This window comes from Rhinolophus ferrumequinum, chromosome 15, assembly GCF_004115265.2.
Source record: "Rhinolophus ferrumequinum isolate MPI-CBG mRhiFer1 chromosome 15, mRhiFer1_v1.p, whole genome shotgun sequence".
Classification (NCBI taxonomy): Eukaryota; Metazoa; Chordata; class Mammalia; order Chiroptera; family Rhinolophidae; genus Rhinolophus; species Rhinolophus ferrumequinum.
This window is the reverse complement of record NC_046298.1, coordinates 21,170,749-21,196,213: the sequence shown is the minus strand read 5'-3', so window position 1 is coordinate 21,196,213 and position 25,465 is coordinate 21,170,749. Positions and strand designations below refer to the sequence as shown.

Below are 25,465 nucleotides of genomic sequence, written 5' to 3'. Positions count from 1 at the left end.
AAACCTACAGAGGGGGAGAAAACCCTTAGGAACCATCCAGATGGGAATGGCCTTGAGACCTGGGACCAACACCCCCCCCTCCACCCCCAGCTGACCAGAAGCCTGAGACCCAGAGAGGCCAAGGTCACAGACCATGGGTGGCAGACCTGGGAAATCAAGTTCTGTCCTCAGTGACTGTTGACCCTCCTACAGTCCCTGCCTAGGTCTTGCCAAAGCAGAAACTGCCGGACCCTGCTGGGCACCAGAACTGCAAGACTTCCTGTCCCCACATCCCCTGACTTCCACATCCAGAGGCTGTTCATGAAACTGGAGGGTGGGAGTGGTCTTCTGACTTCTCCTCTGGCTTGGGTAACTGATTTGCTGTGTGACCAGGGAGAGTGCCATCCATTTCTGGGCCTCCGTTTCTCTGTAAGTAAATGAACTTGGACCCCATGGCCTGGGGCACTTTTTGGTCTCAGTGTGTGGTCCGGAACTTCCCAGAGAAGCAGGGCCAGAGGGTCAGGGGGAAGAAGGGCCCTGCTCTCTCCTCTGTCCTAGGGCTCCGGGGTCTGCCTCCACACATGCTTAGCTCCCAGGAGCCTGGGGACAGGGGAGGGAGGGACTTATACAATGGTGTCTCTCGGACACTCTGCTTAAGTCCCATACTATGTCATTAGTCCCATACTATATCAAGGGTTCCTTTGAATGACTCAAGACAGCACTCCCAGCCAACACTGGTCACTTGAGTAGAGAACACAGGAACAGATATGTCTGGGACAGATATGAGGTGGCCTATGTCTATGGGTCTGTGTACATGGGTGTGTGTCTATGGGAGGGTCTGTGTGTACCTGTTATGTCTGTGGGAGAGAGGTTTTGGGGCTTCCTGTGTGTGATTGTGTGCATGCTTTAATTTTCACTCCATGTAGTACTACCGAGACTGAACACCTCTATTAGTCATTTTTATATCTTTTTAAAAGCTGCCTGCTAGTGTCATTTGCTGGGTTTTATTATACTTTTTATCTTTATCTTAATGGTAAGACATCTTTGCATACTAGATGTTACACTTTTATATCACAAATTTTACAAAGATATTTCCATGTTTCGTGCTTTATCTTTTAGCCTTACTTGGGATTATTTAAAACATAAATATTTAATTTTGAAAAGTCAGTTTATCAATATTTTCCCTTATGGTTGGTTTCTAGCTTTCATCTGATACTTGGGAAGGTTTTCTCTATTCAATGAAAAAAAAAAAAATTACTCGTATTTTTCCTTTTTAAAGGAAATCTTTATTGTTTTTCCTCTTTACAAAAGTGATGCATGCTAGTTGTCAGAAATGAAAGGGAAATAAATTTAGGTAGAGGGAGTATCTTTGTAAGTTTTCTATTCAAGAACAAGATTTCTTCTGTCTCTCCATTTATGTAAGTTTCATTTTGAAGCCCTCAAATGGACATTTATAATTTCTCCATACATGGCCTGCATAATAATTAAGTTTATTCCTAGAAAATCTACTTCTCTTGATGGTGTTGGGAATGGGATATTTTCTTTCATTGTATTTTCTAACTGGTTGTTGGTATAAAACAAACTAGTTTTTCAATGTTACTTTTTAATTGGTCATCATTCCTGATTTACAGTTGAATAAAATGAAAATGATTTGTTTCCATGTGAAGACTCTGCCATATTCATTTCTTTCAGGGTTTTCCACCAGGGTGAATCTGACACCTGATTCAGTTCAGCATTAGCCTTGAGTTTTCTACATCTTTCTCATTAGGATTTTCCTTCACTATGGACACTCTGATGCTGACTGAGTTGGAAGCTAAACCTGAAGGCTTTCCCACATACAGTACACACATAGGGTTTCTTCCAAGTATGGACAGTCTGGTGTATAATACAGTCAGAACTATAGCTGAAGCCTTTGCCACACTCCACACATCTGAAGGGTTTCTCCCCTGTGTGGCTTCTCTGATGCCGAATCAAGTGGGCATTAACATGGAAGGCTTTTCCACACTCCTTACACTGAAAGGGTTTCTCTCCAGTATGGATTCTCTGATGTACAATATAGTCAGAACTACAGCTAAATGCTTTCTCACATTCCATACATTTGAAAGGTTTCTCCCCGGTGTGTATTCTCTGATGTCTAGTTAGTTTGGCATTGATACTGAAGGCTTTCCCACAGTCTTTACATTGATAAGGTTTTTCTCCTGTATGGATTCGGTGATGATCAAGTAGGTTTCTTTTAGAAGTAAAGCATTTCCCACACTCATTACATTCAAAGGGTTTCTCCCCAGTGTGAATCCTCTGATGCTGCATTAGTTTTGCATTGACGTTGAAGGCCTTTCCACACTCATTACACTCATAGGGTTTCTCCCCAGTGTGGATTCTCAGATGCTGCCGAAGCTGGGAATTACACCTGAAGGCTTTCCCACATTCATTACACTCATAGGGCTTCTCACCTGTGTGGATTCTCTGGTGCTGGATTAACTTTCCTTTGACACTAAAGGCTTTTCCACATTCAGTACACTCATAGGGTTTCTCACCTGTGTGGATTCTCTGATGCTGAATGAGTTTTGCATTATTACTGAAGGCCTTTCCACACTCCTTACACTGATAGGGCTTCTCTCCAGTGTGGATGCTCTGATGTTGCCTAAGCTGGGAGCTGCACCTGAAGCCTTTCCCACATTCATGACATTCATAAGGTTTCTCTCCAGTGTGGATTCTCTGGTGTTGAATTAATTTTGCATTAACATTGAAAGCTTTCCCACAGTCATTACACTCATAAGGTTTCTCCCCAGTGTGGACTCTCTGATGTGTGATATATGCAGAACTGCAGCTGAAGCTATTTCCACATTCTTTGCACTGATACGGCTTCTCTCCTGTATGGATTCTCTGATGCCTGCTTAGACTCCCGTTAACACTGAAGGCTTTCCCACACACCTTACACTGATAGGGCTTCTCCCCACTGTGTATTGTCTGATGTGTGATGTAATGGGAACTGTAACTGAAGCTTTTCCCACACTCCACACATTTGAAGGGTTTCTCCCCACTATGAAGTCTTTGATGCCAAATTAATTTTGCATTAGCGCTAAAGGCTTTGCCACACTCTTTACATTGATAGGGCTTCACCCTAGTGTAGCTATCTTGATGCTGATTAAGTTGAGCGTTATACCTAAAGGTTTCCACTAATTCTTCACATTCAAAAGATCTTTCCCTAGAATTACTTATTTTGTGTTGAATAAGTTTTGTGTCAAACCTAAAGGCTTTCTCCAATCCTGTACACTCAGGGGGCTGTTCGGTGGAGATGATGGTATGACACTGATTCAACTTTGGACTCTGACTAAAGAAACACTCCTCCTCCATGAGGCTTGTGTCGTCTTTCACTGTTCTGTCAATGACACTGCTGTTTTCTTTCTTCAGGCTTCCTACTGAGTGGACTTCTTGCTGTTGTTTTTCTAGAATACAGGCTTCTGAAAAGTCTGTTTCCTGGGGAAAGTCCCCCTGAAGTACAAATGATGTATTATGTTTTTCTTCGTATATTAACTTTGTCATATTATTGTCAGTCTGGATGTCAATATCTACTATAAAAACCAAAAACATAGAATGTCATGTAAGAGCCATGTTAGAAAAAAAGAACTGTGCTAAAAAGAATAAAGGATCATAGTAATCAAGGGGCTCTTTAAAATCACCAGACTAGGTAAAAGAAATCTAAGGCTCATCCATAATAATATGTAGCTGGTAAGAAAATGAAATAAATCCATATATGCTGACAGGAAAAGATGTCCAAAATACAATGTTAAGTGGAAAAACAAGTTGAGAAATGGTATGCAGAGATTCCATTTGTGTAAAGGAAAATTTTAAAAAGGGCTGACATATACATTATATATATTTGTATATGCCTAGAAAACTTCTGGAAGAATACACAAACTGGCATAGGAAGGTTGGTAAATTTTCCCCCCACTATATATACTTTCTGTACTGTTTTGAGTATGTGCCAGTGTTATAAATTTTAAAGTAATGATTTTAAAAGACTGCCAGTCTCTAAACCAGTAACCAATAACATGAAGGTTAAAAGCGACAGCCGTGGAACAAAATTCTAAATGTTATCCACCAAATAAGCATTCTTTCCAAATAAACATTCTTTCCATCACACCATACTTTACTATACTCTTCAGTTTCTTCTGTTATCCTTATGTCACTGAATCCCTTGTTAATAAAAATGGAAATTGCTTAAGAAGGAAAAGACACAGGATCCAACATGTGGCAACACGGGGGACGGCAAGTGTTAGTAGCACCAGGAAGCAAAAAGAATTTTCTTTCTTTCCTTAGAACTTAAACTCTAGGTTTTCCAACTTCTTTTTTCTCCACTTCAGAGAGGGTCTATTTAGGCCCATTTGACCCATTTGATCCCACCTCTTCCCACCCCTTCCAGAACACTGCTGTATTCTCCTTACCTTTCCTTTTACCTATTCCCTCAATCCAAAAACTGGTCATTCCCTAAAATTCTCTCTATAAACTCATTAGTCTTTCTATAATCCCTATAGTCCCCACAGAGATACTGATCTCTGCATTTGTTCCTAAATTTCTCAAAATTGGGCAAAAAATGTTGCCTCTATTTTTTCATCTCTCATCTCTCCCCAATCACATGTAGTATGCCCCCTGCCCCAGTAGTATATCATTATAATTGCCCGCAAGGACTCAAATGACCTGGATCTCCCTAGCAAACATTACCAAATACTACTGATCTTTTCCCAATTATAAAAATAATATCCATTTGTAGTATCAGAAACTTACAAAGAAAATTCAAATGACCTGAAATACAACCATCCAACAATAACTACTACTGATCTGATTTAACTCTTCCCCAATCATTTTCCTTCCAATCATTATCAAAATACATTTTTTCTTCACATTATTGAATTTTTTTTCACATTAATAATGATAATTTTCCAATGTCTTTAGATATTCTATAAAAATATATTTTTTTAATTGCTAAACAGTACTCCATTCTGCAGAGGTACCTTAATTTCCCCCCTAGTTTTATTGACAAATAACTGACATACATCACTGTGTAAGTTTAAGGTGTACAGCAGGATGGTTCGATTTACATATATATTATGAAATAACTACAATAGGTTCAGCTAACATCCATCTTCTCATATAGACACAATTAAAAAAAAGAAAAAGGAAAAAAAAATTCTTGTGATGAGAATTCGCAGGATTTACTCTCTTAACAACTTTACTATATATTATACAGCAGTGTCAGGTATAGTTATCATGTTGTACTTTATATCCCTAGTACTCATTTACCTTATAACTGGAAGTTTGTACCATTTGAGAGGTACCTTAATTTAACCATTCTCTCTATACTGAAAATTCAGGTTATTTTCAGTATTTTATTATTATTATTTTTAAAAATTATGATGAACTTTTATGCACATGCATCTTTGTTTATATCTCTGATTACTTTATTAGGATATAGCCCTATCCAGTACAAACTTTTAAAAGGCTCTTGATATGTACTGCTAAAGTACTTTCTAAGAAAACTAATAATTCACATTCACCTCCAGAAGCCTATTCCTGTTTTGCTGTACTCTCGCCATCAATTCCTATTATTTAATTGTTTTCAATATGATAGGTGAAACATCTCTCATTGTTTTAATTTGTATTGCATTGGTTTCTACCAAGAGTGAACATTTTTCACATTGATTAAAATACACGTACGTACTTCTTATGTAAATCAACCACTTACATTCTTTGCCAATTTTGCTACACTATTGACCTATTTATCAAACCCTATGATGTGGCAGATGTTACTGGCTACTTAACCAATACCCATTCTCCCTTTCTTCCTTACTAGCACATCCTCCACTTTTTATGAGGTAGCAATAAAAACTATAACTAAAAACTGTATTTTCCACCCTCTCTTGCAGTGGAGATGGCCATTTGATACAGTTCCAACAAATGAGATTTACACAGAAATCATTGGGTGGGGCTTCTGAGAAAGTTTTTTTAAAGAAAAGTCAACTCTGCTGCCATGGGCCTTATACTCTATACCTTACCCTTCTACCTGCCTAAAACCCATTTAATTCTTCACCCCAATCAACCTACACACACTAACTAAATTAATGTTTCTATCTTCAGCTAAGACCATGATGGGTTGTTCAAAAACTTCAGACACTTCAGGACTATCTGTTGCCTACAGAATGAAATCTAGACTCCTACGATTAAGGATCTCCACAATATTACCACCCGCCCCCTCCCCGTATGCTAAGCACTTTAAACTCTCCACTTCCAAAACATGTCTTTCTTGGTCAGGGATCATCTGGCTGAAAGATCACAAAGAACAAAAACCCACTGACACCATCTTTTAAAAAAGAAGGATTCACTGAAAGGATGTAAGAGAATCTTATGGACTCCAAATGCAGAAAGTAAAGCTGGGCCTCATGGGAAATGGGAAGTCATCTGGCAGCTACTCTGCTTGAGCCAATGACAGAACCTCACTACTTCAAGTGTGGTCAGGGAACCAGAAGCATTGGCATCACCTGAAAACTTGACAGCAATGCAGAATGTAGGCCCCACACCAGACTTACTGGATAACAATCTGTGTATCTGCAAGAGTCCTGGCTAATTCACTTGCACATGGTTTGAGAAGCATTGAACTGAGAGCACTTCCTCCCTTCTGCTTTATTTCCTACAGCTTACTATATGAAGTTGTCTCCTCCAAAAAAAAAAGAAAAACCCCAAATAATAAAAACTAATATATCACTGAACATACACTATTAAGCCAAGCACATGATACCTGTTATCTCGTTTAATCTTCAACCCATAGGACGAGCACTGTTACCTAGTTTTATTATTATTCCATTTTCAGGAGTGAGAATATTGACTCTTAAGAGGACTAAATAATTGACCTGCCCAAAGTCACACAACTAGGAAGTAACACAGTTGGGACTGGACTTCAGAAAGTCTGCTCCAAAACCATACTTTTAACCACCAGGCTATTTTGCCTTTCTGTGTAAAAAGACTGTCAATTCTGTATCATCTGCATTAAATGGACAATGCTTAGAAAAACAGCAAGAACCCCCACAAAATTACTGAATCCTTTCATTCTCTTCTGAGAAAGGTAGAATTCCAAAATTAGGATTGAAAAGACTTAGTATGAGGCATTTGAAAAATAATCTGTTCTTAGAATTAGAAAGAGCCAACTGTGAAAATAGTCATAAAGTTCTCAATTGTACCTATCTCTACAAATCATCAAAATTTATTTTACTCTGTATAGCTGGCCAATAGACATGGCATGCTTATGTTGCTGAAGTTGACTTTCTTCCTAAAGTTAAACTTTCCACCCAAATAGGCAACATGTGCCTCCCTTACCAGTCCAGAGGCCCGGGGGCCCTGTGCCTGTTCCAGCAGTCAGTAGAGATGGGCACCCCAGCTCACCTCCTCCCTCTAGTTGTGAGATCACAGCAGGTTTGAGAAGTGAAAATCCTGTTTTGGGGGAAAGGAAATACGAGAGAAGGGTGAATAATCTCCCACAGATGAGTTCCTAAGCCTCTTCTCAGATTGCCTCAGCAATGAAGAAGGAAGATAAGAGCCCCACCATAACCATGCATAAGGACTGGGGGGAGGCGCTTGGAAGGTATATGTGTGTTTGGGGGGGGGGCTTCCAAGGTACATGGGGGGTAGGCTTGAGAAGGTGAGAGAGAAGCTGGGAAGGGCCCAGACTGGACCCAGGAGACCTCATGCAGAGCAAAAGGGAGATTCTGCACAAATGGATGCCACTTTTTGACCTTGGCCTGAGATATTCAGAGAACACTGACGTCCTGGAAAGAGCTGGGATGCAGGCAGGGTGAGGGGGGACAGAAAGTTACTTTTTTCCACATTGTGTCCAAAACACAGCCAGCCTCTATAGGTCGGATCAAGAGTGTACACTAGTCCCAACAGAGTCCTATATGGTCCCCAAAAGGGCTTGGGGTTTGCCCTTCCCAGACCCCTCTGTCTAGGGGATTAGAAATCTCAGCCCCTGGGGTTCCCACTCAGCAAAGAACTAGAGATTCCACCTGCAACATGCAAGGAAAAAGGAAGCCAGGAAACCCCAATCAGCAGAGTCTGGGTTGCAGGGGGAGAGGCCTTACCCAGGGAGGCCACATTCCCATAATTCTCCAGCATCACCTCCCTGTACAGGGCCCTCTGTGCAGGGGACAGGCCATCCCACTCCGTCGGGGTGAAGTACACAGCCACGTCCTCGAAGGTCACCGACTTCTGAAACAACAGGTTCCTGCTGCCCTAGGGCCAATTCCATGGCTCGGGCCCTAAGTGAGGGGCAGAGGGCAGTATAAGGGCTTGGGGAGGGAGCTTGTGAAGACCATGAAATTAATAACAAGGGGAAAAGAATTGAGAAAAACATCTGGAAAGTAAAGCAGGGAATATCTGACTTCTCTCATGGCAGAGAAACCTCATGCCATTTTTTTCACACTTAACAAAAGACAACATTAAGTTGAGATGAAAGAAAAAAATTTCCCATAACCAATTTCTCCTAAAGCAACTCTATGCTTTCAGTGAAGCCACTCCCTCACTGGCAGACACAGCTCAGCACACAGCTCAGGACCAACCGACCAGCATTCCCACCGTACCCCTTGAGGCCTTGGCTTCTCCACTCTGCTCCCCGTGTCTAACCTCAGCTCTGTGCTCCTCTCCCGACCTTGACCACAGCCTCAAACCAAAGAACAGCTATGGCTTCCATCTCATCCAGCCCCATCTGCAGCCTGATTCCTGTCACCGACTCCCTGGTAAGGAGCAGTGCAGCCTCTGCTCCAGCACCACCGGCAAAGGAAGTTCAGTGCTGCCCAGATCGGCTTGGGGACTGGAGGTCAAGGGGTAGGGGTAGCAGCTTATTCTGCTTCCAGATGGGTCTCACTGAAAGCCCAACATTTTCTGTTATTCTCTCCTATTCAAGACTCATCCTTTCCAGCTTCACCTAAGAATTCACTGTTTCTCCAAGAAGGTTTGGACAAGAAGGGAGCTCAGCTTTCCTATTAGCCAGCTAGTCGGCCCCCCTTTCGGACGCTTCCCTTTGAATCACTATGCTATGTGGTCAGCATAGGCTGTGCCACTCAGGGCTGATGTTGCATGCTGCTCTCAGGCCCAACTCCTCCCTCGTGGACAGATGCAGCCTCTGGCTGCTTTCCCGGCCCGCCTCAGCCTTCTCTAACAACCTCGGGGACACACCAGCAGGGATCTGCCCTTAACTCCTCTCTGCCACGATCTGTCTTGCCTGACTCTACTGACCGCCACCCAGGAACAATTCTAGTCCATCCTCTAGGTGTTTGTGTGAATCACTTGGCGTGTGACAATGGACAGGTCAAGTAAACTTCTCTACACAAAATTAAATGCCTTCCCTGCCCGCTGCCACCACTGAATTCAAACCTCGCTGCTGTCACCCATCGCCATCTGTGCAGGAAACCTCAGCTTGAACCCTGGGGATTCCTTCCTGACTTCCCCCTCTCCCTTAGCCCTACCTCCTTACGACTCTAGGTCCTAAAGATTTTTATGTTAAACATTACTTGAATTGGACGTCCCTCTTTAACAACTACTTTCCTTGATGAAGCCCACATCACCTGGGCCAGTGGAATTCTTTTTGTAGTGGTCTCCTTGCTTTTGAATCACCCCTGAAAATTATTCCCTATACAGCTGTCAGAAACCTGACCATGTTAATTTCACTGGTTCCACATGTGTCTTAAGGCTAGGCAATTAAGAATCACACAATTGGCTGTGTGACCTTGGGCAAGTCACTCTATTCCCCTTTCCCTTCGTGTTTTTTGCTGTGGAATGAGCACAACACAGCACCTATCTCAGAGGGCGGTTGTCAGGACTGAGCAATCCATGCAAGGTGCTTAGGCTGGTGCCTGCACGTAGGAAGCCTCAAGCGACATTCCTGGAGTTACTGTAACTGTGATTATTCCCAACTTATAGTCTATGGAGGTCCATGGATGAACTTCAGGGGGTCCGTGAAGTCCCTGAAACTGTATGGAAAATTTGGTTTGCAAGTGTTTCTGGGAGAGAGGGTCCAGAGCTCTTATCAGAGATTTCAAGTTTGAGCCACTGCACCGCAAGCCCTGAAAGCCTCTTGAGGACACGAGACATCCTGTCCCACAGGACTTCCAGTCTTCCTCCCTCGCTTGATGCCATGCCCCTCATCTTCCCCTCCCCCCTCCCGAATTAAGGCACAGCCATCCTTTATGTTGACCTGGTTCCTCTTCACCTACACCCAGGTCCCTGGGAATCCCCGTTGTCTGCTACCCTCCTCCATCCCATACGGGCAGTTTCCATGTCTCCTGCTCCCCAGAGCCCTCTGCTGGGGAGGCTCCTGCAGCACCAGAGCACAGAACCTCAGTGCGCCGGAGACTGCACCCATGCCTTCGGACGCGCTCTCCTGCCGCTCCCATGCCTTCACATCACCGTTTTTCCCGCAAGTTCCAGGCTGAAGGCAGAAACATGGAGGCCCTCTCCAGCTTTCACTGTAAGGCTCATCCGCTTCCTTTCTCAGTTTCTTTGATTTGAAACTGCTCAGAGGAAGACCTGAAGGACCCACAGCTCACCTGGGGCCAGGTTGTCAGGAGTATGGCTGCCATCGCCTGGTCTCCCTCCCAGAAAAGGGCAGGAGCTGGGGAAAAGGGGAAAAAAGAGAGAGACAAGTGTGAGGCAAGCCACCCCTCCCAGAAACAATACTGCCCCTCACACAAGATCTAAGAGGCAGGTAGCCTGTGACAGATAGGAGTGCAAGCAGGAGCTGCCATAGAAGAAGGGGGTGATCTGCTCACTGGCTCAGTGCCCAGGACGCCTCCCAGTCACGACATTGATGCTGTCAGAAACCCGAGGATTTTACCATTCTGACACGTGACATACACACACACACACACGAGTATCCATAAAATGTATGCAGAGCCTAAATAATAGTAAAACAAAGACTCCGTGATTCAGCTCAAGAGACAGAACATTACCAAGATCTCTGATTTATTTCTCTTCCTCTAAACAAGCATCCTCCTCCATTTCATTGGAAGAGAAGACAGGCTGGAGGGGCTGCTGCCCTAGCACAGAGGCCTGAGTCAGGCCCGGAGAGGCAGTATCTGGAGGGGATGGCTGCTCCCACATATCCTGCCTGTTCTCTCACACAGCGGAGTATCCTCAAGGGTTCTAATGTCTCTCTAGAGATCTTGGGGGGTCAGCTTTCCCCATGAACCAGACTTACCTTGAGGAAGCTGAGCTGGAAGCGAGGTACCAGGCTGCTTCCTCATACTTCCCAGCCTTCTGAGAGCAAAGAAGCCAAGGCCTCAGCTACCTGAGAAAGGACCACTCTGGCCTCTAGGGCCCCATTACGCAGTCCCCCTTGTTCATTCTATTCAAAAACACATGGACGGGATATTTTCTGATTTTCATTGCTCCTAAAGCCAGCCTTGAAAATTTATACTTCCCTAAAATTTCACCGACATCTTCCAGGATTTCAACAGAGTTGTGGCAAACACTCTGTTCCCTCCACATCTGGAGCTACATTGCTCTTCCCACTTCTCCTTTTGAATATATGTGCTATCTAGACCTTTTCCTCTTGTTTAGTGTTATGGACTGATGTGTTCCTCCCAAATTCATATGCTAAAGCTCCCCCAATGTGACTATATTTGGAGATAAGACCGCTGAGGAGATAATAAGGTTCAATGAAGTCGTAAGGGTGGGGCCCTAATCCAATAGGGCCAATGCACTTCTAAGAAAAGAAGAGGCTCCAGAGCTCTCCATCTCTGCCATGAGTCAGCCATCTGCAACCCAAGGAGGGAGACTTCACCAAAAACCAAATTGGCCGGCACCTTGATCTTGGACTTCCAGCCTCCAGAACTGTGAGAAATAAGTTTCTGTTGTTGAAGCCACACAGTCTGTGGTATTTTTGTCATGGCATCCCAAATAGACTATTATAATAAAGTAAGGCTGAGCAGTGGTTTATCTATATTAATGTTTTATTTTCAAGGAACTAGCTTTTTCATTTATTTAGAACACTGCTCTTTTTCCTATTTGTTTTTAATTCACTAAGTTCTGATGGCTTAGTTTGTCTCTTCAGCTCTGTGAGACATGTTACGCACCACTCTGATTCTCTTGTCTCACTCTTAGTCCAGTTCCAGAAGCTTTGATCAGCTTTGTGCAGGTGCAACCTACCAATGCCTCTGCAAAGATCTACACCACAGACACCTGGCTCCTGCCCTGGGGCTTCCTTAATGTCCTGTATAGGACACCTGCAGACACCTGTGGACACCTGCTGGACCCCGAAGTGCAGGAGAGTTAATGCCTGTGGTGCCACCCTTGACCAAAAAGGGACAGAAGTCGATGAATAAATGTTTTCCCCTTTAGTCCTTCAGATGAGATTTCAGAGCTCCTCCAACGTCCTTCAAGGCAGAGTACCAGTCAGATGCAGAAGGGCCAGAATAACAAGCATCCTTGTATTGGGGAATATAAGCAAAAAGGGAATATAAGAAAATCTATGTGGATCTGGTCATTTCTGCAAAAAGAAATAGGATAAACCAGAAACTAAGGAGAATGGTTGCCTCAGGTGAGGGTGGGAAGTGGGTGAAAGGAACCCAGGAATGAAAACAGGATGGAAGGAAACTGGGTAGAAGGGATGAGGGGGGAGTGACACTTCTCTGAGTGTGCCTTTTGTTCTGATTTTAATAACCACAGCAATGTTTCAAAGATCCAAATGTGTGTGTGTGTGTATAAATAAAATCAACCAGCCAGGCTGGGATGGGGGTGATGACCCAAAAAGGAATACACACAAACAACAGCAAATGAGCCTAACAATTCTACAATTGAGTAACACAACCACACTGAAGTGGTGGGAAAGACAGAACTAAGTAACTTTGGAAAACAGTATTTTAACTAAGTACTATAAGGCTATAAAGACCTGTACCCAAATTCTGTCCTTTAGTTAGAAAAAAATAAAAATAAAATGGAATAAACATTGCTAAGAGAGTCACTTCGAGTCAGGAGGCTATTAAAGAAGTGGGGCCTCTGCACATCTTGTGCCTCAGTTCTCAGAGCTGCTATTAGGTTGCTAAACCTGTTGCTAAACACAGCTCAAGATCAAGCCATAAACATCCTGGAACCCAAACAGGCTAGAACTGCTGCTATATGGATATATACCGACTACTTCCTTCCTCAGTGGTTTTCACCTCCCTCGTTTGCATTTCAGAACTAACAAATTCATGTTAACCAGGCTAGCAATCCCTCAATTGCACGAAATAAGTACATTTTGTGGTTTTTGCCTTTATAAACCCTGCCTCTCTTTGTTCTCTCCAGCGCTCAGTTTGGGTTACCTGAATATGCAGCTCTTGGATCTGAATCCTTTAAGACCCCAAATAAACTTTTGTTTTACAGCCTCAGATCTTTACATTAGTAAAATTGCTTTTCATGAGGGTATGAATTAGCAATTCTGGAATTATTGTATGTGTATTCTAGGACTGAACAAATCAGTCATTCCATTGGAGAAATAATTCCCAGGTCATTGTCATCCCATAGCCCGAGAGAAGTAGGGTCCGATTACCTTTTGGAACTGACACCGCTCCAGTAGACAATGCCCTCCAAAAACCAGGCTTCTGCTATGGGGTGAACCGGAGGGGCTCTGCCTTTTCTGCTCTCCCACTGGGCCGATTCACCACCCTGTGTCAGAAGCCGAAGAGCACACAATCCATTCTTGGTTAAAAGCCCCTGAACGACCTCAACATGTGAAAAGACTAATGATGCCACCTCAGGCCTCTTCACCTGTGCAAACATTCCCTTTGGCTGCTCCGACACATCTTCCCAAAAGGCCAGTAGCATCTTACCCGAACCAAGTGTTTGGGGCTTCGTGGCTGTGACATTAACACAGGCTTCGCTTTACAGGGGACAGAACGTACTGGGCCACCAAGTCCAAAGCGGGAGTCGAGGAGGAGCCGCCGCCTCGCTCCCTCCACCAAGTGCGGCAGACCCAGCTACGGCCCGGGTGGAGGAGCATCTCTAGCGGACCCAGAGCCTCTGGGCCAGAGCCCCGCCCCGCCTCCCACAGCCCCCCACTCACCTCAGAGCAAGGGGCTCCGCGGCGCAGCCGGAAGTGCGTCACTAGGCCGCGGCCGAGCCTCTACAAGTAGCGTCGCTCCCTCTCGGTGGTGCTCTGGCCCCGCCCCCTGCACCCAAAACCTCAGTGCCTGCGAGCTTGGCGCCCTTTGCCCCTCTCCACATCCTGGTGGCGTTTGTTATTCGGGATCGGCTGGGGAAAGCAAGGATCAGAGGCGAGCGCTGGATTCAACCCAGGGTTGGTGCTGGGGATCTGTATTTTAGTAAAGCTGCAGGTGCAACCAGATTTGGGAGTCTCCGGACTGGATTGGTGGATTACACGCTATCAGACCGAAGGCCACATTATTTTATAACATTACCTAGTGAGCACTTTGTTCTCCTGTCATGAAACTCATAGATAATACTTAGAAGGTCATAGATAAGATAAATAGCCTACATTTAAAAAACTAATGCTATGCCTTAACTGTAATAAAGAATAAATAAAAGGAAAATAATTTGTAATTAAGAACATTTCAGTACGTAAATGTTTGGTCATGACTGCTCTAAGAGACCTAATGAAGTGGTCAGATATTTGCTTTTTCACATAGAATGTGCCTGAATGCCACAGCCACGATGCTGTGTCTTATATTGGTGTTTCAAAAATCACATGGTAGAATCCAAAATGGTGAACACTTTTTGGTAAAAGTTTAGGTGAAACAGTACAATCTTCTGTTGATCATACAGTAGTTATATTCCTGGAGACTCAGCATGTTAAAACTGCAAAAATATATTGTGTTTTTCTGAAAACACATTCTAGATTCAGGTAATTTATAAACAGTTTTTTTGAATGTCCAGGAAGACATGAAAGTCTGAAAACTTTTTCAATAGGTGAACCATCCTGTGCATTGCACGATTTGTGGCACTCCTGGCTCCCATCCACCACCACCAAACACTATAACAAAAATACTCCCATAAAATTCCAAAGTGAGCCCTTGGAGGAAGGTGAACGACACTAAAACCCCTGGATTGGACCACCCTTAGGGTCCCTCTCAACCCTAATAGTGCTGGCCTCTCTTCCAGCTCTGCCTCTTCCCATGCTGCTGCACTGGAAGGTGGTCCGAGGGACCCCACTCACCTCTCCAGCCTCTTAGCAGTCCCATTCCCACCCCACTCAACTTCGGCCCCACTTGCTGGATATGCTGTTCTCTAAACCTAAAATGTCCTTCCCTTCCCATTCCCATTGTGTCTTGACTTACTTGGTCTCAGTTCAAATCCCATTTCCCTTGGAAATCAAGCCTTCCCTGACCACCCAGAATAAGGCAGGCCTCCCACTTACGTGCCATCACAGCATCTGTACTTCTTAGTACTTGGCACATTTGTGCTTATTTAATGGTGACAGTTTAAATGTATCTCCTCTGGTCACCCCATGGAGCAAGAACTGTATCTATCTTGTTCAACATCATTATTCTCAGCTAAAGCACAAGACCTGGCACAAAGGAAGCACACAGTAAACGTGTTATTGATACAGTCCAAAGGCTCAAGCCCCAACTCCAGGGTAGAACCCTTCTTTATTTCTGTGCCACTGGAGGTAGGATATGTACGATGGCTGGGATCACTAACCATTGCCAGGCGCCCTTCTCTGCTTTGCCCTGACCCTGATCATCACTGTTTCCCAAAATGAACACTTTATATGGCTTCTCTCATTCAGATAGGAAAATGGTCCCACAATTGTGCAGTGATAGCTGGGGATTGCATTGCTCTTGGCAATATGCGCTGTTTCCACTTCTCCATAGGCTCAGAAAGCAGACCTTTCACTAGGAATGAATGAAGACTTAGTCTAAAGAAATAGGAAGTTAGCAGATGTGTCACAGAAATGCTGTCCCCAAATGGTGGGTCATAAACCAGTTGCCTAATTTTACAGGTAAGAAAATAAGGCCTCCTAAATAACCACAAAGCTCCTACTCCTATGAGTGCTAGGACAGGCACACACCAAGTTTCAAAAGCTCTAAGGAAGGCCTGCAGCAGAGACAACTCATCTGTCAACCTCTGTTCTTCCCTTCGTATGCAGTATCAGAATCTCTAGCAAGCCAGTCCAGAAAAAAAGTAACATGCTTCTCGGCCCCCTTTAAAGCAATGTGTGGCTAGGTGACCAACTTCTGGCAAATAGGCTATAGGAAAAAGTGATGCCATGTCCTTAAAGAGAGGGGACACGCCCTACTGGACCCAGTACCCACATCAACTATGTGGAATGCTGACAAGGGGGTGAGCATCTTGGACCACATGATGTGGCCCCTGGGGATGACAGAGCAGCAAGTAGTCACGGAGCTACTATTATCCGCCCTAGACTGCTTACATTCAGATGATACATGAGTGAGAAATAAGCTTGCATTATAATTAAACCATATTGATTTGGGTTCTTCAAATCAATACCCAAAACCATGTCCTGATACCCCTAGGAATGAGATGATAGAAAAACCACACAACATACTTAAACATTTAGGCGAGTTCCCATACTTCAGTGTTTTGGAAGTTCATCTTTATGCTGGGTCTGCAACATTTCCTCTCACTCAGCTCTAAGGCTTCTTCTCCTGTACCTTCTGTACCCACAATTCCAGGGCCTCCCTTAAACCCTTCCTCTGTGTCCTCCAGGGAAAACTGACAAATCTCACATTAAAAAATCTTTTCTGGTGTTTCCAGTTTTAAGATGATAAGAGTAAAAACTGTCCTGCTTCTCCTCTTGAAAATTGTGGGAAAACAGTAAGTCTGGTTGGGGTTCATTCCAGAATTTAAAGAATGTTTCAATATTATAAAATCTTCCTTATTGATATTGTGAATTAAATTATCAGACCACTCAACCTACTATGTGGAGATATATACTTGGGCAGGGAGATCTTATTCACAAAAGCAACAAAAGAACCAAAAATATTTAGGAATAAGATTAATAATAAATGTTAAAGACATTTAGATGAAGAAAAATCAACAACAAAAACTTCTATAAATGGAAAGACACAGATAATTGTTCAATAGGAATAGTATTCATCTTGATTTAAACTAAGTCCAATTTCAAAAAATTTTTTTTTAAATTTAAAAAAAATTTCATTGGGGAATATTGGGGAACAGTGTGTTTTTCCAGGACCCATCAGCTCCAAGTCAAGTCATTATTTTCACTCTAGTTGTGGAGGGCGCAGCTCACTGGCCCGTGTGGGAATCGAACCAGCGACCTTGGAGTTATGAGCGCTGCACTGTAACCCAGAGCCAACCAGCCACCCGAATTTCAAACAATTTTTAAAAAGGAGAATAAAGTGGGAGGAATTGGTCTACCCAAATAGAGCACCAAGAGAATTTGTTTTGGAACTTGTGAAAATGATTCTAAAGTTTATCTAGGAAAAAAATGTTATATAAGTTACTACTAAAACATAAGAATGCAAAATGATTAAAAGTTGAAGAATGGAAAGATATACAAGTATTAAGTGAAAGGAAAAATGGCCTAGCTATGTATTATAGCAATGATTTTAAGACAAAAGATATTAGGCAGGATCCCATTTCAGGCAATGTAGTGATTGATATAAACTCGTTATCTAGAAAGTTAAGATATAATTTACATCATTTTATATACTAAGCTCATAGGAAAGTATACCCAGTTAACAAAAATGAACAAAAAACTAAAACCAGAGGTTAGCGGAGGTGATGCTTTGTCCAACGTGAGTGGAGATGATGGAAATTTGAAGACCTTGATGTGTGAGGAGGAATATTAAAGAAGCCTGTATGAAGCAAGTAGAAACTGGGGCTTCTCACACACACATCCACCCAAATGCTTGGACCCATGAAAGGATAAATTAGAAAATCTTCCCACTGGCAAAGGAAGGTAACAAAAAATGGCCCTTGCGTAGGTTTTATAGTAGTAGTGGGACGTCTCCCTAATTTACAATTACAGTCTATATCACTGAATACAGTTTAAAATTAGTGCTACCTACTTAGACCAGTAACTCATAATCTAGGAAATTAAAAAGTGATCCTGGTAAACTTCTGAAAGTCACTACAGAATTTGGAGACTGTTCTCTCAACCTGTTTTCCCTCACTGTTGCCTATTCCCCATCTACCTCACTTTCAGTGAAGTCAGGCACAGCCTCCTGATCGTGACTAGACCCCGATATTCGCCACTACCCCTAAGGAGTCAATCAGTCTCCTTTAACAACCCCACTCTTGCTACTGAGACAGTTGTCACAGACCTTACCACCAATCTCAATAGGGCAATACTGATGATGGCTAGAATATGGGCTCTGAAACCAGAGTGCCTGTGTTTCAATCCCTACTTTGCTACTCCCTGTGTCTTTGGGTGACCTAATTAATCCATTTCCTCAATTGTGACAATGAGCTCATTACAGTATCCACTTCATAAATTTGCACTAAATGTGTGCAGTGACTAGTGAGGAAAGTGTCAGGCACATGCCAAGCACTAACACTGCTGCTGTGATGGTCACTTACTAAAGGGCAGTTATAACTGATGCAACAACATGTGAAACTAAGTCCCTGAACCTGGTTTACTCTGTTTTTTTTTTTTTTTTTTTTTTTTTTTTTTGAGTGACTCAGATTTTCTGGCCTCAAAATGATCCCCCTAGAAATGCCTAACAGTAGACAATAAATTACGGTATATTCATGTAATGGAATACCACACAGCAATGAGAAAGAACCCATGCCGATGAGTCCCTTTATGTAAAAATTTGTGGTGGTAACAGAAGTCAGAATAGAGGTTACCATGAAAGAGAAGTAATGACTGGAATAAGGTACAGGGAGACCTCCAGGGTGCTGTTACGTTCCATTTCCTGATCTTCATGATTATAAGGCTGTGTTCTTTGTAAAATTCAAGCTGTACAACTATGACTTGTGTGTTTTTGTCTATTATACTTCAATTTTTAAAAAGTTTACTTAAAAAGTGATCCCCCCCCGCCCCATTATTCATTGGTCAGTCAAAGTACGTAATACAACTGCTGGTTCAGCTGACTGCTGGCAAGTAAGGGAGAGGTGGTGAAGCCACCCAGGTGCCAGACTTCTGGAAGCAGTCCAAGGTTCGGCTGCTTGTTGCTCATGAGCCAATTATTGAGAGAAAAGGGTGGTGGAAAGAAAAGCAGGTTTATTCAAAAAGCCAGCATTCAGGGAAGGCAGTGGACTTCTGTCTGAAAATCTACCTTCCCCGTTGTAAAGACGGTCAGGTTTTATAGGCACAAGGAGAAAAACAAAGGAAAAGGTGGGTTGATGAGGCAAATTCCTGGGTGATGGGGTCTGAGGAAGAAAAAAAGAGCTTTCCAGAGTCTGGTTTCTTTCAGAGATAAGGTTATCTCAGTCCCTGCCTAAGGAGGGAATCTCTTGTTAACGAAGCAGATGTTCCAGGGCTATAACTTCTTTCAAGGCAATGTCCTGGGCGATAAACAGATTTATGAGGTATTCCTCCAGTCTTGAGAAAACAGAATCATTAAGGCCAGTTGTTCTGCAAATTGGCAAGGTACCACTCAGCCTTGAATAAACAGTCATTAAACCTGGTAGGAGGGGGAGGGAGAGTAAAAGAGAAAAACATTTTTTTTAAAGTTGTAAGTTAAATTCCAGTGTTAAATAGAATTAAACTAAATTGTTAACCCCTGAAAGTAGAAACTACAGTGTCACCGTTACACAGATAAAGTCTAAAATTAGGTAGGGTAACTGCCATATTTGTTGGCAGCAGAAGAGCAATGGGAGAACAGGGTGCACGTTAAATTAATTATACAAAGAAAAGGGCCAACTCTTTGTTTTCCTACTGAAACATCTCAGCATTCTTATGACTGAGAACTAGAACATTTCCTTGGCCCACTAATCAGATCAAAGGGCAGGGTGGGCATGCTGTTCTAGACAAACTGGTAAACACCACGCTGGAAAAGCTACAATAGCCTGGCATTTACCAGTTTAATGCCTAGAATAGCATCCATTCCAAATAAAAACTGAGATTTAGTGATGGCTTTTGGTTTCACAGTTCAGACTTTTGTCAAGAATGGATTTGAGCATACAGTTCTGTAGGGACATTAAAATGTTTGTCACAGAGCTTAAGTTGTTAGAATTTCTATCCACTGGTGTAGTCCTGAAGTAGCCTGGACTCTCAAGTGTTCCAATGGGTTTCCCATTCTTGCTACAATCACAGGGGCTGCTGGGACTATAGATGAAGACACTCCCACACTTCAAACACACAAAACATTTCTCCTTCATAAGGTTTATCATCCCTGAAGACTATTAAAATAATTGTCACACTGATAAAGCTCTGTTCCAAGGAAAGAAAAGCTAACTCCAACTTGCTTGAGCAAAAAAGAAAAAAGTGGAATTTATTGGTTATTGAAATTCAAAAACCCAGATGTATTTCTAGCTTCAAATATGGTTTAATGTAGTTGTTCAAACAGAATCATCAAGGTTGATTGTTCTCCAACTTTGACTTCTACTGTGTTGACTTTACTCTCAGCGTCCACAAGAATCCAGGAGTTCCTCTCAGCTTTAAAACTAAGGAACAAAAAAAGAGTGTTTCTTCCTGTTAACTCTGGCTACATCCTGGTACTCTAACTGGACCATCTTGGGTCATCTACTGATATCTGAACCAACAGCTATGGCTTGGGGTAAGGAATCTGCAGTGGAGTCAGGCCTGTGTCACATATTCCACTCCTGAGAAGATGGAATCCAAAGGGAAATTTATTGTAATGACAATTAAGTTCATGAATTCATCCTAGAAGAAGTGTTACATACCTCATTGCTGAATATCACAATGGTCACCTTTGAAGTACTCGCCTTGGGAAGCTATGGACTGACACCAGCACTTAGTCCACCCTTCAAAGCAATTTGGGAATTCTTCTTCTGGAATGGCCATAACAGCTGTCATCATATTACCCTTGATGTCCTGCATGTCATCAAAATATCTTCCTTTCAATATTTCCTTTCTTTTCGGGTAAAGAAAGAAGTCATTGGGGGCCAGTTCAGGTCAGTAGGGAGGGTGTTCCAATACAGCCATTTGTTTACTGGCTAAAAACTCCCTCATAGACAGTACCAGGTGAGCTGGTGCATTGTCGTGATGCAAGAGCCATGAATTGTTGGTGAAAAGTTCAGGTCATTTTGTCTAACTTTTTCATGCAGCCTTTTCAGTACTTCCAATTTGATTTGGACTGATGGAACTTTTTTGGTCATGGAGAACTGGCTGACTTCCATTGTGCACTTTGATGCTTTGTTTCAGGGTGGTATGGGTACACCCATGTTTCATCACCAGTGATAACATGGCCCAAAAAATCATCTTGCCTCTCCAAAAGGTCTTGGCAAACTTTGACTCTTCTTTGCTTTTGTTCATTGGTGAGCTCCTTCAGGACCATTTTTGCATGCACTTTTCTCATGCCAAGATTTTTAGTTAAGATTTTCCTGTTTCTCTATTGATGTTTACCTGGTTTGCTATGCTTCTCACAGTCAGCCGACAATTTTGACGCACAACTCAATGAATTTTTGCAATGTTTTCCTCAGTTTTGCTCGTTGCTTGCCCCCTTGACCTCTCTTCATCAGTGACGCGTTCTCTCCCCTCAGAAAAATGTTTAATCCATATGTACACTGCCATTTTCTTCAGGGCATTATCCCCACAAACATGGACTAAGATGTCCCACTCTTGCCAAGTTTAACAAGAAATTTAATGTTTGTTCGTTGCTCTAATTCAAGCTCAGACATTCTCGTGACAGCACACAAAAACATGCAACAATGAACGCCACTCAGCAAGATGCCACCACACATCGACACGAACACAGCTGTGAGACACTGATATACCAAGGTTGTGAAACCTTACCGAGCTGTTTGTACAATGCTGCCAATGTAAGCGCATGGTGCCAAGTTCGCAAATGTAATTGTCAGACCTCGTGTTACCAGGAAAAGGGGGTGAAAAATTCTGGGAGGCCAAAACAACAAATATCCAGCACAGTTTTCTCCAGGGCGGACATGCTCATGATCACCTAGCTTGGAAGAAGTCCAAAAGGTTTTTTCATAGTTGACACACTCACAGGATTTCTCTCCAGTATGGATTCTTTGGTGATGAAGATGTCTTTTGCTAGTGAAGAATTTTCCACACTCATCACATACACAGAAAGACTCCTGAATGTATGGATCCTTACATGCTTTTTTAAATTGTTCCTGAGCACTAACAGCTTTCCCACAATCTTCATAAAGCGTTTCTTCTTGTTGTGGACTCTAGTGCTGAGTTAGTTTTGTATGAAAATTGAAGGCTTGTCCATGTATATTACAAGAATAAGGCTTTTCCCCAGTGTGAATACACTGGTGTTGGCTAAGATGGCAAGTCCTACTAAAGCTTTTGCTATATTCATTACATTCGTAGTGTTTTTCTCCATTGTGGATCCTCTGATGCTGATGTAATGTTGACTTACCAGCAAAAGCTTTTCCACACTTATTACACTTGTTTCTCCCTAAGATGGATTCTCTGATGTATCCAACTCGTAACTACTGATGAAGCCATTTCCACACTCCTTGCAGTGATAAGGTCTGTCCCCACTATGGATTCTCTGATGCTTGATCAGATATGCATTCTAATTGAAGGCTCTCCCACACACCTCACACTAATAGGGTTTTTCTCCATTGTGATCCTCTGATGCTGATGTAATGCTGACTTAACAGCAAAAGTTTTTCCACACTCACTACATTTGTAAGGTTACTCCCTAGTGTGGATCCTCTGATGCTGATGTAATGTTGACTTAACAGCAAAAGCTTTTCCACACTCATTACACCTGTAAGGTTTCTCCTCAGTGTGGATTCTCTGATGTTTAACCAAATCAGAACTACTAGTGAAGCCACTTCCACACTCCTTGCAGTGATAGGGTCTGTCCCCACTGTGGATCCTCTGATGCCTGATCAGATTTGCATGATCACTGAAGGCTCTTCCACACTCCTCACACTGATGGGGTTTCTCTCCACTGTGGATCCTCTGATGTTGATGTAATGTTGACTTAACAGCAAAAGATTTTCCACACTCATTACATTTGTAAGGTTTCTCCCCTGTGTGGATTCTCTGATGTTTAACCAAATCAGAACTACTGGTGAAGCCATTCCCACACTCCTTACAGTGATAGGGTCTGTCCCCATTGTGGATTCTCTGATGTCTCATCAGATGTGCATTATCACTGAAGGCTCTCCCACACACCTCACACTGATAGGGTTTCTCTCCATTGTGGATCCTCTGATGCTGATGTAACTTTGACTTAACAGCAAAAGCTTTTCCACACTCATTACACTTGTAAGGTCTCTCCCCAGTGTGGGTTCTCTGATGTTTAACCAAATCAGAACTACTGGTGAAGCCATTTCCACACTCCTTGCAGTGATAGGGTCTGTCCCCACTGTGGATCCTCTGATGCCTGATCAGATTTGCATGATCACTGAAGGCTCTTCCACACTCCACACACTGATAGGGTTTCTCTCCATTGTGGATCCTCTGATGCTGACGTAATGTTGACTTAACAGCAAAAGCTTTTCCACACTCATTACATTTGTAAGGTTTCTCCCCTGTGTGGATTCTCTGATGTTTAACCAAATCAGAACTACTGGTGAAGCCATTCCCACACTCCTCGCAGTGATAGGGTCTGTCCCCACTGTGGATTCTCTGATGCCTGATCAGATTTGCATGATCACTGAATGCTCTCCCACACACCTCACACTGATGGGGTTTCTCTCCATTGTGGATCCTCTGATGCCTGATCAGGTATGCATTATCACTGAAGGCTCTCCCACATTCCTCACACTGATGGGGTTTCTCTCCATTGTGGATCCTCTGATGCCTGATCAGATATGCATTATCCCTGAAGGCTCTCCCACACACCTCACACTGATGGGGTTTCTCTCCCTTGTGGATCCTCTGATGCCTGATCAGATTTGCATTATCACTGAAGGCTCTCCCACACACCTCACACTGATAGGGTTTCTCTCCATTGTGGATCCTCTGATGCTGACGTAATGTTGATTTAATAGCAAAAGCTTTTCCACACTCATTACACTTGTAAGGTCTCTCCCCAGTGTGGATTCTCTGATGTTTAACCAAATCAGAACTACTGGTGAAGCCATTTCCACACTCCTCACAGTGATAGGGTCTGTCCCCACTGTGGATCCTCTGATGCCTGATCAGATGTGCATTATCACTGAAGGCTCTCCCACACTCCTCGCACTGATGCGGTTTCTCTCCATTGTGGATCCTCTGATGTCGAATTAATGAGAAATTGGCAGTAAAGGATTTCCCGCACTCCGCACATGAATAGGATTTCTCTCCACTGTGGATCCTCTGATGCTGACGTAATGTTGACTTAACAGCAAAAGCTTTTCCACACTCATTACACTTGTAAGGCTTCTCTGCTGTGTGGATTCTCTGATGCATAACAAACTCAGAACTACTGGTGAAATCATGTCCACAGTCCTTGCAGTGATAGGATCTGTCCCCACTGTGGATTCTCTGATGCCTGATCAGGTTTGTATTATCACTGAATGCTCTCCCACACTCCTCACACTGATAGGGTTTCTCTCCATTGTGGATCCTCTGATGCCAAATTAATGAGGAATTACTAGTAAAAGCTTTTCCACACTCATTACACTCAAAGGGTTTGTCCCCAGTGTGAATTCTTTCATGTATAACATAGCAAGAAAAATAGCTGAAGCATTTCCCACACTCTTCACATCTGAAGGGTTTCCTATCACAGAGGATTCCTGGAACCTTTCCTCTAACATTTTTCACTGTGGAAATTTCCTGGTGCTTCTTCAGTTTATATGTTTCTAGGAAGCTGGTTCTCTGAAGAACACTCTTCTGCAGACCATGTGACATCACATCTCTGTTTTCAGAAACTCCCTGTGTTGATGTGGACCCATTGTCAGTGTTGGCCTCAGTATCTGATATAACAAACAGAAAACAGAAGTTCCACCTGAGAATTATACTAGAAAATAAGGAGCATCAAATATTATAAGGCTTTTAGAGATTTCTACTTCAACCACCACATGGGCCTACTAGCAAGACAAAGCTATTAAACAGAAAGTGCCAAATATCACACAGGCAGAGGATAGTTGAGATGAAACAGCGTATCTGCGTACATCATACATCAGCTTGCTTCCTAAGTTTTCCAGATTCTATATTTTTGAACCTTATGATTCTATATTTAAGAACCTTATGGTACTTACCGGCTTACAAAGTATCAAAGGAAGTACAGGCTCTGAGAGCAAGTGATGACACGGGCTGGCAAGACTAAAAGTCTTAAAGTAAACCTGAAGTGTCAGATTGCAAAGGCAATGAATGAATTGTTTTTAAAAATTCATACCCTGTAGATGTCCTAAAAGACTGGAGACACTGAGCATTAAGGGCACTAAGCTGTGGCAAGACAGAAAGAAAAGAAAATCACAGATG

The 25,465-nt window shown here is 42.9% G+C and overlaps 2 protein-coding genes across 8 annotated transcripts in view; both read right to left on the bottom strand.

Moving 5' to 3' along the window:
* Positions 1 to 1,242: 1,242 nt before the first annotated feature.
* LOC117035124 (zinc finger protein 23) lies at positions 1,243 to 14,083 on the bottom strand. Of its 7 annotated transcripts, none has more exons than XM_033128803.1 (6): positions 13,771 to 14,083; positions 13,553 to 13,668; positions 10,572 to 10,636; positions 8,109 to 8,285; positions 7,348 to 7,461; positions 1,243 to 3,548 (listed from the first exon to the last, which is right to left on the bottom strand). In XM_033128803.1, exons 4-6 carry the CDS (start codon positions 8,140 to 8,142, stop codon positions 1,744 to 1,746), a joined length of 1,953 nt encoding a protein of 650 aa, XP_032984694.1. In that variant the 5' UTR covers positions 8,143 to 8,285; positions 10,572 to 10,636; positions 13,553 to 13,668; positions 13,771 to 14,083; the 3' UTR covers positions 1,243 to 1,743. The 7 variants fall into 7 exon arrangements, with proteins under 7 accessions (XP_032984694.1, XP_032984693.1, XP_032984688.1 ...); XM_033128802.1 differs by having other exon boundaries at positions 1,260 to 3,551; XM_033128797.1 differs by having other exon boundaries at positions 1,260 to 3,551; positions 8,109 to 8,235.
* Positions 14,084 to 19,134: 5,051 nt separating this feature from the next.
* The window catches only part of LOC117035377 (zinc finger protein 19-like), a 35,648-nt gene continuing 29,317 nt past the window's right edge, over positions 19,135 to 25,465 (bottom strand). Inside the window, exons 7-8 of the mRNA XM_033129257.1 lie at positions 21,869 to 24,957; positions 19,135 to 19,574 (exon numbers count right to left, since the gene is read on the bottom strand). Coding sequence (XP_032985148.1) covers positions 22,742 to 24,957 — 2,216 coding nt within the window. The 3' untranslated portion in view covers positions 19,135 to 19,574; positions 21,869 to 22,741. The remainder of the gene's footprint in view (positions 19,575 to 21,868; positions 24,958 to 25,465) is intronic.

Excerpts from the sequence above, each read along its gene's own strand:
- LOC117035124 (XM_033128797.1), bottom strand. The coding sequence starts at position 10,604 with ATGGCAGCCATACTCCTGACAACCTGGCCCCAG. Across the intron at positions 8,236-10,571 it reads TCCTGACAACCTGGCCCCAG|AAGTCGGTGACCTTCGAGGA; the intron begins GTGAGCTGTGGG and ends CTGTTGTTTCAG. Across the intron at positions 7,462-8,108 it reads TGGGAATGTGGCCTCCCTGG|GATTTTCACTTCTCAAACCT; the intron begins GTAAGGCCTCTC and ends CCCCCAAAACAG.